Source organism: Bactrocera dorsalis, chromosome 5 (genome assembly GCF_023373825.1).
Source record: "Bactrocera dorsalis isolate Fly_Bdor chromosome 5, ASM2337382v1, whole genome shotgun sequence".
Lineage (NCBI taxonomy): Eukaryota > Metazoa > Arthropoda > Insecta > Diptera > Tephritidae > Bactrocera > Bactrocera dorsalis.
Window position 1 is genome coordinate 21,161,633 of NC_064307.1, and position 14,568 is coordinate 21,176,200.

General features: G+C 40.9%; 2 protein-coding genes across 2 annotated transcripts; one reads left to right on the forward strand and one right to left on the reverse strand.

Moving 5' to 3' along the window:
* Positions 1-788: 788 nt before the first annotated feature.
* On the forward strand, positions 789-3,086 carry LOC105230065 (regulation of nuclear pre-mRNA domain-containing protein 1B). Its single transcript, XM_011210638.4, has 4 exons — positions 789-1,049; positions 1,114-1,790; positions 1,854-1,997; positions 2,684-3,086. The coding sequence occupies exons 1-4, from the start codon at positions 899-901 to the stop codon at positions 2,831-2,833; spliced, it is 1,122 nt and encodes a 373-aa protein (XP_011208940.2). The 5' UTR covers positions 789-898; the 3' UTR covers positions 2,834-3,086.
* A 22-nt stretch (positions 3,087-3,108) lies between these two features.
* LOC105230066 (intraflagellar transport protein 172 homolog) lies at positions 3,109-10,444 on the reverse strand. Its single transcript, XM_011210639.3, has 12 exons — positions 10,240-10,444; positions 9,830-10,175; positions 8,707-8,993; positions 8,422-8,639; positions 7,901-8,359; positions 7,676-7,837; positions 7,420-7,618; positions 6,653-7,358; positions 5,921-6,448; positions 4,568-5,860; positions 3,765-4,507; positions 3,109-3,504 (listed from the first exon to the last, which is right to left on the reverse strand). The coding sequence occupies exons 1-12, from the start codon at positions 10,276-10,278 to the stop codon at positions 3,256-3,258; spliced, it is 5,229 nt and encodes a 1,742-aa protein (XP_011208941.2). The 5' UTR covers positions 10,279-10,444; the 3' UTR covers positions 3,109-3,255.
* Positions 10,445-14,568: the final 4,124 nt, after the last annotated feature.

A 14,568-nucleotide genomic window follows, 5' to 3' on the forward strand; every position in this document is an offset into this window, starting at 1 on the left:
AGCATACATATCAAGCAACAATCGACACTTCCATTCTATTCTGGTTTTATGTTACTATTATTGACACGTATTTCATCCGGCCAAAGGATGTTATTTTAAAACCCTACAACAACAGCAACCGTAACTTCCGCATTCGCACCATAGTTTACGTCGCCGGAAATACCCAGGTTTCTAACACACCAAATACTATTAACAAGTTAGCTAGTACTGAAAAATCCGTGGAAAGTTCTACAAAGTTCGTACATTTGTAAGTTTTTATGAGTTCATGTACACATTTGCTTTGGCGAAGATCCATTTTCATATATTGAGAATACTTAAATAAGAATATGCTGTCGAAATTAAACATTTTTCTAAATTATGAGTGATGTTCTGCTTAAAACAACAGAATATATTAATTTTCGCATAAAAATCACCTTGTTTTTGAAAATATCATTTTGTCGAACCCTCTCAAATGTGAATTAAATTTGCAAATGGAAGAAAAAATGTCGGCAGTCAGCCATTATTAAAACAAGCAACCAACTTGGCAGAGTATTGCGCGCAATATTTTTAATCTAGTTATGTCATGTTTTCTTCCAGCTTAATTGTAAGAAGACAACAGTGCTTGTCTAGTTAAATCAATTCAAATATTTAAATTTCAATATTGTTTTCAAATATAAAACACATTTTAACCGTTTTTAACGCATTGCAAAAGGAAAATATTGTGCAATAATATTGAACTTACTCAACCACAATTGGCAATGTCATTATCACATTTCTGCTTTATATCATTCGTAAATACGAAAACTGACAGACGTCAAATCTGCATTCACGGCAAACAAGACATGATTTTGTTATTTGCATTCACGTAAAAAGTGACGGTCGAAAATATTTGTAGATTTAGCAGAAAATATCGGGTAAAATGTCCGCGTTTTCTGAAACGGCGCTTCTAAAAAAGCTGGGTGAATTGAATTCTAGTCAGCAAAGTATACAGACGCTATCGCTGTGGTTAATACATCATCGCAAACACCATGCGTCAATTGTGAAAACTTGGCTGAAAGAGCTACAAACTGGTAAGATATAGCTAACTGATAACAGTGTTATTTACATTCTAATTGTAATTAAAAATTTCCACAGCGGTTTCGGAGGGCAAAAAGTTGACATTCATGTATCTGGCCAATGATGTCATACAAAATAGCAAGAAAAAAGGTCCTGAATATGGTAAAGAATTCGCACAAATATTACCCAAAGTTTTTCAACACATCGGTGAATCCTGTACATCGGATAAGCTGTTCGGTAGTCTTGGACGTATTTTGAATATTTGGGAGGAGCGTGGTGTCTACGACACAAAACAAATTACAGAATATCGTGCACGTTTAAATAAAGATCATAAAGATAATAATAATGCAGCAGCAGCCAGTAGCAGCGGCAGCAGTAGTGCTACCGCTGCCACTGAACCAAACACAAACGGTAGTCATGGTAGTGCCACAAAAGAAAAGTCTGAAAAGCGTGAAAAGCGTAAGCATGATGAAAGTAAAACAGCAAAAGTGAAACGTTCGCGACCATCTACGGCTGCTGAAGAAAAACCAAGTACTGGTCAAAATGGTGATGCTGAACATTTGAGTCCATATTTGCCACTAGGTGAACCACCAGAGCCGGAAGATTTGATCAAAGCTTTGGCGAATATTGAAAATTCCGCTTCAAGTGATGCCGTAGTACGCGAACGTATTGCCAACTTGCCACCCGAAATATCTGAGATCAGTTGTCTAAGTAAACTGGAAGATAAGGATGCAGCTAAGGCATTGGCTAAACAGGTAAGTTTAAAGATTTCAAATTATTTAATAATTAAAGTGTTAATGTGTTGTCTTTTGTCGCAGGTTAATGAAGCTGTACAGTTGCTGAATGAGTATAACACACGCCTCGCTGCTGAAATGGAGGAGCGTACAAAGTTAGCTTCTATGTTGCGAGATTTCCAAGCTGAGCAAAAAGAACTTTTAGTTCAAGCTGAAAAACGTCTAGAGGTGTGTTAAATGAAAAATCGGATAATTGTGTTGTTTTGATAAAAGTGTCTATGGAAGTAGTGAACTTATTGAGTTTGTGTATGAATTATAGTGGTTTAAAATATAATAAATAAGTATGTTATATTTTGAAAAACAAAAAAAAAATCTAAAGAAGATGTGAAGATATTGTGTGGTTATGTGTGGATTAAAATATAAAAAAAACCTATTATATTTTATAAAAGGTGTCAAGACTGAACATTCCTGTTTATGTATTATAGTGACTTAGTTGACAGCCGTGGCCTGATTCGTTCCGTCTACGTAAACTTGTAATGTTGCGTAGACTCCACTGTCGCGGAAACTTTTTATGAAGTAATATTCTGTATTGCTACGACAATAACAACAGCAAAACTTTTATGTTGATGATTGAAAAATCTTAAACAGTGTCGGTGTGGTTTATAACGATAAAAATTCTGCCGAGTTGACCGTCCTTGACCGGATAAAAAATCCGGAACGGACGATTACGTAGACCAGGATTTTAGTTTTTATTTGTGTTTATTATTTGGGCATAAATAACCTCAATGAATATCAAATAACGTTCTGAATTTCCTGCATGCCGCAAATAATTGATTTTATAGGGGTTTTAAAACACTATCATTATAAATAAATGTGGGCCACAGAATTTTATGAAATTTTTTTCTGTTTTTCAGGAATATAAACAAAAGCTCAATCGAATGGTTGCCGTACAAAAGGAAATTCGCGATCATCTATCAAATTTGCCAGATCTAACGCAGTTACCGGATGTCACTGGTGGCTTGGCGCCACTACCTTCAGCCGGCGATCTCTTCAATATACATTAATAATTATTATAATTTAAATTGTTTCCTTAAATGTTATGCAAATTTAATTATTCAACTGGTAACTACATAAAAATCACTTAAATTATACATATTTAGACCAAAAATTATATAAAAAGAAATATCCTAGAAACAACAAATTGTTGTAAAGTTTCCAATAAAATTTCTCAATTATTAGCGAATAAAGCTTTTGGAATAAAACTCGCTTGATATGCTGAAATATGCATACAAACAAGTACATATGTACGTACATATACAAATATATAAGTTTGATTTGAAAGCAAATTTATTTCATTTATGTTTTTGTTGTGCTGTGCTTTAACTTATTTTTATACAATATGTATAAGGTGCAGAATAATATTTTAATAATATAGGGGTATTTCTAGTACCCAAAACTTCTGAAAATTGTTTACAACAATAACACCTTAGTGCATTGCCGCGTTAGCCTGTCCATTCCACTTCTCAACGAACGCAATTATATCAGCAACCTTACTGCCGGGCGACATTTTGAGTGCAACGGTAAATTTGCTCCACACATCACGATTAGCTTGACGACTGGACGATTGAAAAGTAACTGGTTGACGTCCACGTACTGGATAAGCACTTAATATGCACGGTTGTTCGTCCGAACCCAAGGCTGACTCATATAGACCACGATCATCGGTGGGCAGCACCTTGGTTTTGGTGAGCGCAGAATATAGGAAAACTCGTTTTATTTTAAATAAGTAGGGTGGTTTCCAAAATTGTGAGGATGAGCGTAAAGCACAATTTTAGAATAAAGAACAAGCAAAGACACTTGGGCTACACCAAAGTTATAACACCCTTCTTTTTGCGGAAAAATAACATCGCTTAAATACATATTTTTTTTAAAAAAGCAACAAAAGTATAAAACAAATAAAATTATTTCCCCAGAAAGAGACAAAAAATGACTTACCTGATCAACTTGTTGATCCATACTTATAGCCAGCACCCATTCGCGCACCTCCTCATGCAAATTGGGATCGTTCTTCAGATGCAAGTCCTCCGGCAATGGTACTGAGCTTGGAAAATCTGTTGTCGCCAAATCGGAGTGATCCACAAGATGTCCGGAACCCTCTTCAATAGCTTCACACACATCCAAGTAGTGATTGAGCATAACAAAAGCTTCAGCTTCACGACCAGCATTACGCAGATCTATGCCTGCCTCATAGAAACCCTTATCCACCGGTATGATATCGGTGTAGCGCAACAAAGCAATCGAAATACGCGCAGCAATCGGATGCAACGACTGGACCGGTCTACAAGCAGAACGTACTGCATAGTAATGACTAATCAGCAAGAACTTATCGACGTTTTTAGCGATCTGTGTTTGCGCATGCTCCGATGACTGTAGAGACTTTGTCAGTTTGTAGAGAAAGTCGCGTAAGTTACGCCACTGATCATCCTTGGCCTGTTCCTCGCGCAGAGCAAAGCAATCCATTGCTATGCGCGTGTAGATATTGAAATTTGCCTCCAAAGGCGGTGCGCCATAAGTCAAATAGAGACTCAAGGCGGTCAAACAATCACCTTCGCGTATAAGCTGTGCGGCATAGAGCGCCACATATTTTTGTAAGACTGCTGCATTGATTTGTTTGGCCTTATCGAGGCAGCGCAACCACTGACCCTGCTCAGCGAGCATGTCCAAAGCGCTCATGATGTCTGGATGATGTGACAATTAAGAAAGATTTTATATTTAAAGTTCGCAGCGGATATACTCACCGATATCCGCCAATTGTTCGACGTTGCCTTCGGTTTTGAGACGTGACTTCTGCTGCTGCTCGACGTAAGTCATTAGTTCGGGATCCAATTCCTTCGCCAGTCGCCTGGCCTTCGACCATTGTTCGGCACGTATGAAAACTTCGACAGCATCTTTGGGCATATCTGCCGCCAAATACAGTTGCGCAGCTGGACCGATTTGTTTGATTTGTAAAAGACGCGGCCCCAATTGAGTTGCCACGTCGACAGCGTCCTTACCCTCCAAGAATTGATTGCAGATTTCCGCAGCTCTAACTAGAGCACGCTCCACAGTAGTCGCATCGTCTGTATTTGTGGCGTCTATTTGCATTAGACACTCAGCGGCTTTACGAAACTCCTCACGCTTCGCGAACTCAGCGGCTTTCTGCAGATAAGAACGCGAAGCATCATTTTGTTCGTTGTTACGACGCTGTTCTTGTGCCTGTAGACGCCGCAAATCATTCATGGCCGATGGATAGTGCTCCTCGGCTATGCGTAGCGCCTCGTCGAACATGCCTTCGTTCTTATAATGATCGATTATCATATCCGGACGTTGTGCGCGCAGTAGCAGCGCTTCGTAGTCGGGATAGTTGCGCGTGTCCAAAGCAGCCGATGCCTGCCCGATTAAAATTTCATTAACCGCCTCCGGCAGATGTGACTCGGCTACATTGAGTGCTGCCTTCCAATCGCCCGCATGCGTGTACATCAGTATGGCCTCTTTGGGCTTATTAGCTTTGATGAACTCCGCTTCGGCCTCCTCGAATTTGCCTTCATCTTCCAAAGACAGGGCGATTTTCAAGTGCACCTCATCGGTGGATTTACCGGCTAAGCGACAAAGATCCATCGCGAAGTCGAATTGTCCAGAATCGCAGGCGAAACCCACCGCCGTGTCTAGTAAACCGAGTTTGGTAAGCAAACGCACAGCGCTTTCTATCGGCATGGACTTTGCCCACATGTAGGCGACCTGATTACTTGCGCCCTCAGTACCTTTCTGCTTAGCGACACGATAGCCATCTTCCCAGCGACCAGACGAACAATACATATGGACAGCCGACTTCCAATCGCCCGAAGCGATGAAATGCACTTCGGCAATTTTAAATTTGCCCTTCGACTCAAGTTGTCTAGCCAAATGTAGGTGAGTTGTATCCAAGAGATCTTGGTGAAAACGCTCCACTAGTCGTATCATGGAGTCATAGAGTTCGCGACGTTTGTACATTGCAATCGCCAAATCCGGTTCGGACACTGCCAATAAAACCTTCTCCGCATCGCGATACTTACCTAAAATAATACAAATTTTAAATTGTTTTTAGCTAAAACCGTTAGCACATCGGAAATTACCTTGTTCCTCCAACCCTGCCGCCAAATTGACAAACAAGTCACGCATCTCCTCAGCTTGCAGATATTTCTCACCAATCGCATACGCGCGTTCCCACTTACCGTGACGATTGAGCAGCTCGATGGCCTCCTTATACATGTTAGCGCGTACGAGCAGGTCTTCAGCGCCATCAACATCGCCAGCAAAGGCCAAATGCTTGGAGAGATCTAGTGCATAACGTTGAATTTCGGCTGGTTCGTCGAGCACCTTAGCGATTTGCACCGCTTTCCGCCATTGCTTGGCGCCGACAGCAGCTTCGAGTGCCTTTTGTGTGGCACCAGCTTCGATGTAGTGATTGATAGAGGCGTCCAACTGTTTGCGTGCCACCAACCAATCGCCCCACTCCTCCTCTAGGCTTGTTACATCGTCTGGTGCGACTTCACGCGCCAAATCCAGAGCTCGAGCATAAGTACCACCTTTTCGATACAAACCGAGGGCAGCTTCGGGACGTGAGAGTTTCAGTGCAATGTCGCCAGCCATCTCGTAGAGTTCTGAGGATGTTTCGTGTGAAATTTTGTGGGTTAGATAAGAAAAAGAATAAATGAAAGCCGAAGGATACAATTGCAAAAGTGAGAGATCACTCTAAAAAGATCAGGAGAGCTCAAGTTAAGTAGCCAAACCCTGCATTGCAATAATTTTTGATTCTCTCTCCAGTTTACTTATCAAATAGTGAAGTCATATCACTGATAACTTACCACAATTTACTAGTCCTTCTGTGATTTTTAGCATCAATTGCTGATCGTCCATAAGATGTGGAGTTTTCATGGCCAAGCGTGCCGCACGCGCCGGCTTGCTAGCCTTCAAATATAAATTTAAGGCCTTCTCCGGCTCCTCTTGTTCTTCCAACACTTGTCCGGCTTTCTCTTCCTGCCCGGTAGATAAAAGAAATTCCATTTGTTGTTCTTTCAAAAGCTGTAGACCACCGTAACCGCGTCGCTCAGCCAAGCTGACCGCCTCATCCCACATACGCAGTTTCTTATACATTTCCAAAGCCGTTTCGATGTCACCTTGCTCGAGATAAATACGCTCCGCCGTGCGTAGATCGGAACTCAAGAGCGCAAGTTTAGCGCGCACCTGAGGACACATAATACCTGGTGTGCCCGTAGATTCCTCAAATTTATCAGCCTCTTCTATCATTTCATTCAAATAGTATGCCTTTGAGACATTACCCAGTGCGGCGTAGCAACGTTGCGCCACCCGAAGATTGCCATCTTCAATCGAAATGACTGCAAGATTGTGCCACATGGCTTTGGCAGCGGGTTTGTCGCCTAGCGTCTCCAGAAAATGTATAGCGCGTCCAAAGTCACTGTCGTTTACGGCGGTGCCGAACTCAACCAAACCTTCATCCAGTTGATAAGTGTGCTCTGCTGGACCCTCCTGCGAGCGGACCATCGTACGACCCTAATTTTTGTAAAGAAAGTATAAGTTCGTGCTTAATTAAAGAACTAAATTTGGTGCATACCGAGTCGCGTGACACTTCCATGACATCTCCTCTGATAGCCATTAGCGTCACATGTTCGGGCAAGTCTATATTATACCAGACAGCTAAATTGTTATTGTTTTGTGCTACAACAACGTCGCTTTGTGGCACCCATTGAACGAATGAGATGTTCGAGAGTAGAGTTTGCTTCTTGCCGGTGTATATGTCGATCAAGACTAATCTAAAGTGTGGAGCTAGACAATTTAAGGCAGCTCTTTAAAGTCTACATGCTAAATACCTGAGTTTCTTATCGCGAAAGAGCAGTTTATGAGCTGTCTCACTCAGTTCGATCCAATCGATTTTCGTCTCGTGGTTCACCTGTCCAATGATAACTTGGTTTATTAGGTCCACTATGCATATGGTTTTGGCGTCGAGGAGGAACGCCAGTTTTTTGTTATTCCTAGAAGTCCAAGAGTCGGGTATTTATATTTCAAATTTTCTTTTTAACAAAAGTCGTGCTTACTTCGTGTTGCCACGCTCATTCAAGCGCACCGAGATAACATGTGGATTCACAAACTCTGTGCGCACAGAACCCAAGATCGTACTTTCACCATACTCGACAAGACTAAGTTCGCCCACATTGAAAATCAAACAAACATTCGGGTTTTCGAAATAGAAACGTTCGTGCCGACCCGATGTAGACCATGGTACTTCGCTGACCAGATTGCGCGTGAGATCACACAAAATCATAGAGTCTTCCGTGCGTGCAACCAAGTAATTGTCTTTACCCATTATGCGTACATCGTCGATTTCCAGCCCGAGCTGGGATTCAATAGTCATCTGTTCGGCCGGTTCTTGTAGCGACTTCACTAACAGCTGGCTGGGCGCGACGAAGATCAATTCAAATTTGTCTTGCCAAATGGTGCGTTTCAGCACCGATTCAAAGAGTATAACGGCACCAGTCACCGAGGCGATTGCCAAGCTTTAGAAAAAGGGGAAGGAGAATAATAAAATTCAAAGAATTAAGTTTTTCACCACACTCACCGCGCGCCATCACGACGCCACTGCACACAGGTTACGGTATAGAAATGATTTATCTCTTTCGTTGCGCTCTCATTCCAATCAGCTAAACGTGGACTCCATGTGAAAATGCGTATCTTGTCATAGCTGCCAAATGCTACAGCTTGACCGTTGGGACTTGCGGCGGCAACAGTGATCTCACGATCGTTACGCGAATAATCGAAGGTGCGTACCGGACGTCCCTGTAAGTAGACACGAAATTTCAGAGTTATATTATTACAGTTTTGACAGCTTTCGCGAAAGGCTTACCACAGTATCGTAGAATATGATTTTCTGATCACAACCGCCAGCGCAGAAGCCCCCCTGCGGCCAAGCCAAAGCAAATGGTGGCACTGGATGTTGTACTAAACGTCCCGACGACTCATTCGCATCTTCGGTGATGAAAAAACGTATTATTGTGCCGTCATTGTGACCAGACAGAAAGCCAGTGCCTTTGGTGTTGGACGCCAACGAAATGCAGATGCTATCGGCTGCGTATAAACTCTGCGACTTATTGCTTTTGCAATGGAGCGCACGTACTTTGCCATCGTCGAGTCCTAGGAAGATGAGGGAGTTAAGTTTTTGTTGTGTATTGAACTAATAGATATCCTTATTAAGAGATCACACATAGAAGGGGGACTTAGGGGAAACTGCTTAAATGATTTCTGACGTCTTAATGCAGTTTTGGATCGTTCCTGTTTAAATGCTAAGTTTAGTCCCCGTTGTTGCTGGCTTTAATATGGAATTCTGTTGACTAAAGTTCGCTCTACAATAGCAATACGGCCTTACAACCTTGATTATTGATTCGAAGTCTGACTTGACGAGGTAAGATATGATTATAAGGGATCAAGTCGGATTCTTTCAAGAAACTTCCTAAAGATGTCAAAAATTATAAATATAACCATGGTGTGTTTGAGATCAATATCCGAAAAACTGTAAACTATACTTTTTATTTCTCCGACACAAAAAAGTAAGACTTCAGCAATGATGATACGAGATCTTGAGATCTTAAAAGGCTAGTCGGAAGTCTATTACGAATTCCAATGAAAATCATGCCGAAAATAAAATCGCTGTAAGGTAACTCCGTTGGGATTTTCTGGTCTCCAGAACTCACTCGTCCGTTTCTAATATATTCACTATCTTCCCCATTCTTTCTAAATTTTCATTCAAAATCACTAAGCTTTCCGGCAGAAGAAGTCACTGTGTCTTACATACTGACAAATGCGTAAGTATATATATGTATAAGTCAACCCGGAACCTGGAAGTAATACTTTGTCCAGTAGTCCCGTGGGAGAGACATGAGATAGGAATAGGTTAGGTTTAGCGGATTAAAGTCCCGCCCTCCGGCTTTCGATTCTTCATCCAATATAAAATAAAGTCTAAATGCACCCACCTGCAATGATAGCGCCTGTGGACAACCAAATTAAAGCGGTGACCGCACTCGCTTGTGGAAATTTATTGCAAATCACTTTCTTATCATTCCACGATTCACCCAACTTATACACATAGACGATGTTATCACTCTGACCCACAGCCAGCTTGGTGGAGTCCGGACTGAAGGCGAGACCGCGTATAACATAAGAGTTCTTGCCGTTTGCCGGGTTCGATGGTTTCGTTGAGAATTTATCGCGTCGCTCACCGGCATCGTCGAAGAGTAGTATGTGACGGTCTGCAGTGGCGATGGCCAGCTTTTGGTGATTCGGTGACCACGCCAGACCAGCAATACGGTTCAGTTGCTCCTAGGGATATGCAATGCAGTCTTTACATGACAAACTATATGTGAATATTGAACTCCGTACTCACCTGCCCGTCTAGCAGAGTTCTCAAATATTTTAATTGCATTTTCAATGAAAATTTAAACTGTTAAATATATTTGATTTCGATTCTTATGAACTTCGTTGTGCAATTTGTGAAAATTTCTTCAAAATGCTTTTTCTGTTGTGGTTACATTTGTCTTGACAGCGCTGGTACCGTTGCTAGGGAGCTGCTAAATCGCTTTTGGTCGAACCCTTGCAGTCCAAATACGAAACACTACAAGTGGTTGCTGTCTGTGTAACGGTAACAAGTGGGTGTAAACTAAGGGTTGATTTTTTGTTTTGTTCCGGCTTTCTTTCTCTCAAGTTTTTTGGGTCTGTTTATTTACTTCTAAAAGTATACTAGTATATGTGCTCTGTGCCGCCACTTCCAACAGGTGTTCTAGCCAGGCTGTATTAATCACCAGGTCTTTTGAAAGCTTCAAACTCGTATCAGCTGTTCGCCTAATGCTCGGTTAAGGTCACGAATTCAGTTGATTAACTCGTCTTCCTGCTTTTCAAACTGTTTTTATGGTGTAGCTATGTATTGATACTGTTTCGATGTGTAATTATAATCCTTTTCAAACCAATTTGACCTTCGGAGACTGTAAGCATAATAAGCTCACCCCTACGTGGTAAGCAGAATGCCAATCCGAAAAAACTTCATGAGTCTTCTCTAGCAGTTCTCTGATGATCGACAACTCGAACCTTTCGTTGGCCTTAAGACCAAATATCTTTTGTATATTGCACAATCTTGCCTCTGGGCTCTTAATAAAACTAGCAATGTACATTTTTCATACCTTTTCCGAATCCAAAGAATGGGAAAACGTGGATTTCAATTTGCTCTAACCACAGCACCATCCAGTGTGTGTTTGATTTCGAGAATATATTTTTCCAAAATGAAGTGTGTCTATGATAATTCTAACCAGTTTTGTGATAACGCCATCTAGTGTGTGTATTAAATATTTATCACTTTGGTTTGTGTCTAAGATATCAGCATTTACAACCATGGTGCTCTTGGCGATTTATATGCGCTTGTATTCATTGCATATCTCTACTGGATTTGCCACAAGGAGTTGGGCGACATCTGTATGGTAAGAACGAATAATTTCTACGTCTTTTCTGTTATAATTAGCTTATTTGTTGACGGTTTTCCTTAAGATGTCGCTAAACGCAAGTCGTCGAAAATTTACACCTATTTTAATACTTTTTTCCTAAAGAGCGGATAAAAATAATTGTTATAAAGAAGGGAAATTTGTTCACACTCTATGAGTGTTGAACCCTGTGTATGTGTTGGGAGTTCGACTATAATACCACATGGTTTGAGTATGCGGTGGAAGTGGTTGTTCGCCAAAATGTATGCCTTGGCGGCAGTGGTAGTCGTGATTATAAAGCAAGAACTTTTCAAGGAAATTCATAGGCTTGATTCATCGGTACAGAAATTTAAAATAACTTTCGGAAAAGGTTTTTATAAATTTGTATTATATTTACTCTCTTCTAAATAATAATGAGAAATCTTAGTTCGAAAAGTATGATATCCAAGACTTTTTTGCTCCCTTCTAGCAAAAGCGCAAAGACAAGACAAGAGAGCGCTAAGACGATTCTAACTCAGCTTGTTCCAAACACATTGACATTTGGCAAGCGGTAAGATGTTTAATCTTACTGCATAAATCCCGTTTGGGCAGTGTCCAGTTAGAACTCCTGCAACCATTGAAAGGTAACTTGCTGAGAACAAAGAGTTCCCTAGACCTTTTACTATTTATCTAGGGTCAGAAGAACTTTGTGACTGCTTGTATTTGACCAACCGTTGCTTAGCTGGTCGGAGACTCAAAAATCTAGCAGTGAACCACTAGAAGCCAAATAAACTCGAGGCTAAAGAAAAGGAGTCTAGACATCTTTTCACTAGGCCTGAGCGCACAGTCAGCGGACTCAAAGCTTATTTTATTCTACACTAACTATCAGCAAGTAAAGCAATGTTTAATCCAATTGTGTATAGACTTGTTATAAGCCCCGGTTGGGATGGCTTCTTCTCACTTTAGCTCGCCTTCAAACGGATATTTTTTGGCTACCCAGAGGGTACTTGGTCTAAAGCCGGATATCGTGAGTCAATTGAGCCAAGAATCGTTCTTCGCCGCTCCCGAGTGAATTTACGTCAGAGAATTTTCCTCACCTTCGTGAACTTCTACTCATGCCTTCATACTCCAATGAAGGACTTGCATGAGGCAAACTTTGGTAATATTTTAAACGATTCCGTAGCCGTGATTCCTTTGGAAATTGGTTGTACCATTTTGGGGAAAAAATTTAGATTCGGTTACCGCGCGTATTTTAAATGGACCAGTCCGGTGTTTATCAGATGGTAAAATTTTTTTGAAATTACAATATAGTCTCCATTTATGAAACCGTCTTGGGTATTAAATTCTGCCAAAAATAATCAAAAATCGGCAGAGTCAAATCCATACCTCTCTAAAAGTTTGGGAACAACTGCCACAATTTAACTATTTCCCCTTCTTTCCCCTCATATGCATACTTCACCACCAGTGCTTCTCTAACTTACCCACCACATCAACTCGCCGGCTCTCAGCACACCCACGTTGAATGGCGCTCCGAAAGCTTCACAGCAAGTCGTGCAGAACCAAATCAGCTGTGCCGAGTCGACGAGTCTGCAAAGCGCTTCCAACGAAACCTGCGCCAATAAATGTTACTGTGCAAGCGCCAGTCAGTCAGTGACAGAGGGTAGCCGTAGCGCCTGCTCTGAAGGCGGAAGCCGCAACAATCATAGTTTTGAAGACAAATACGACGAAATGACGAAATGGGAGTGGTAACGACGGCGACGACGGCGATGACGACGACATGCCAACTATGCATTGTGGTAGGTCAAAGGATAAACTTTCGCTACACATGGCTTTTGTTGCTGTTGTAAGACAACTGCACGCATTAAACTTCGCCGTACACCAACACTAGTCTACAACAACAATTTAGCGACAATGTGAATGATGTGTGGCCGAGTTTGTTGGTCGCTTTGTCGCGAAATCTCCTCTTAATGGCCATCCATTTGCTGTTGATGTTGTGAAGTTAATACGCGTGTTGTTGTTGCGGTTGTTGTAGTTGTATATGCAACGTGCTTACGCACAGTTGGAGTGATTGCTTGACACTGCTGCTGTTATTGTTGCTGTTGCTGATGTTTTTGGTTTTGTTGTTGTTGTTGATGAAGATTTTGTTGTTGTTGTCACTCCTACTGTTTATGTTGGTTTCACTGTTGTTCTTGTTATTTCTACTGCTTTTTTTGTTGTTGTTGGTATTGGCATTGCCAGCATGATGTATGTCAGCCATAACGGTACATGCGAAACATGCAAACCATACATGTGTAAATACCCTCAAATACACATACGTACATGCAAATAAGCCTGCGTGTGTGCGTGTGGTTGTGAAATCAGCGACAACTCTCAACTCTCATTGCGTCCTCATGCTGCGTCCTTGACTTTTAATGAGCCGCTGCCGTAGCTGTCGTTGCCAATTTTATTTGCCAGCGTTCTTCGCTTTCAGCTCCTTTGGCCATGTCCTTAGCTCCTCTTTATGATAATCCTGTAAAATATTTCATAAAATATAAGCGCCGAGAAATAAAATACGCTTATTTGTGCGCGTGTATGTATGTGTGTATATGTATTTATGTAAGTCTATATGTCGCGCAAGGACATTTTAATTAATGAATGCTACATCTGTGCGCTTGTTATTATAAAGAGAAAAGCTAATATTTTATATACATACGTTTGTATGTATGTATGTGTGTAAGTGACAATTCAGGCGCACCAATTATAGCAACTTGGAAACGTGGAAGTAACAGAAATGAGGCAATAAAACTATCAGCAGAAATTAAAGCGAGTTAATTAGCTGGAAAATTGTACAACTTCTGACATAACCTCAAACAATTTGTTGAGATTGCTCAATATTTATGTATATAAATATATAGACAATATAACTTTCATTGCCTACAAGCAGTAAGATATCTACAAAATAAATGCTTGTTCTTCGAAACTCCTTTTAATTGATGCCATGGTCGTCGACGTACGATGCCAAGGAAGACTTATACGTACGCTTTCCTTCATATTTCGGAATTAGATAACAAAAAGAAATTTTAATCATCGAAAATCGCTTTACTGTTTTTCAAAATATTCTCGATTTTGATACAAATCTTTATTAAGTTACGTTTGATGGCTGATCTCCCAGCAAAGCTGGGTATCACACTTATAATGTACAGTCCGTTGTGAAGCCATATGGAAAGCTCTTGTTGTTAGATATCAGCTATTTATCGGCAATCATATTCATTTTATTTCTATTTATT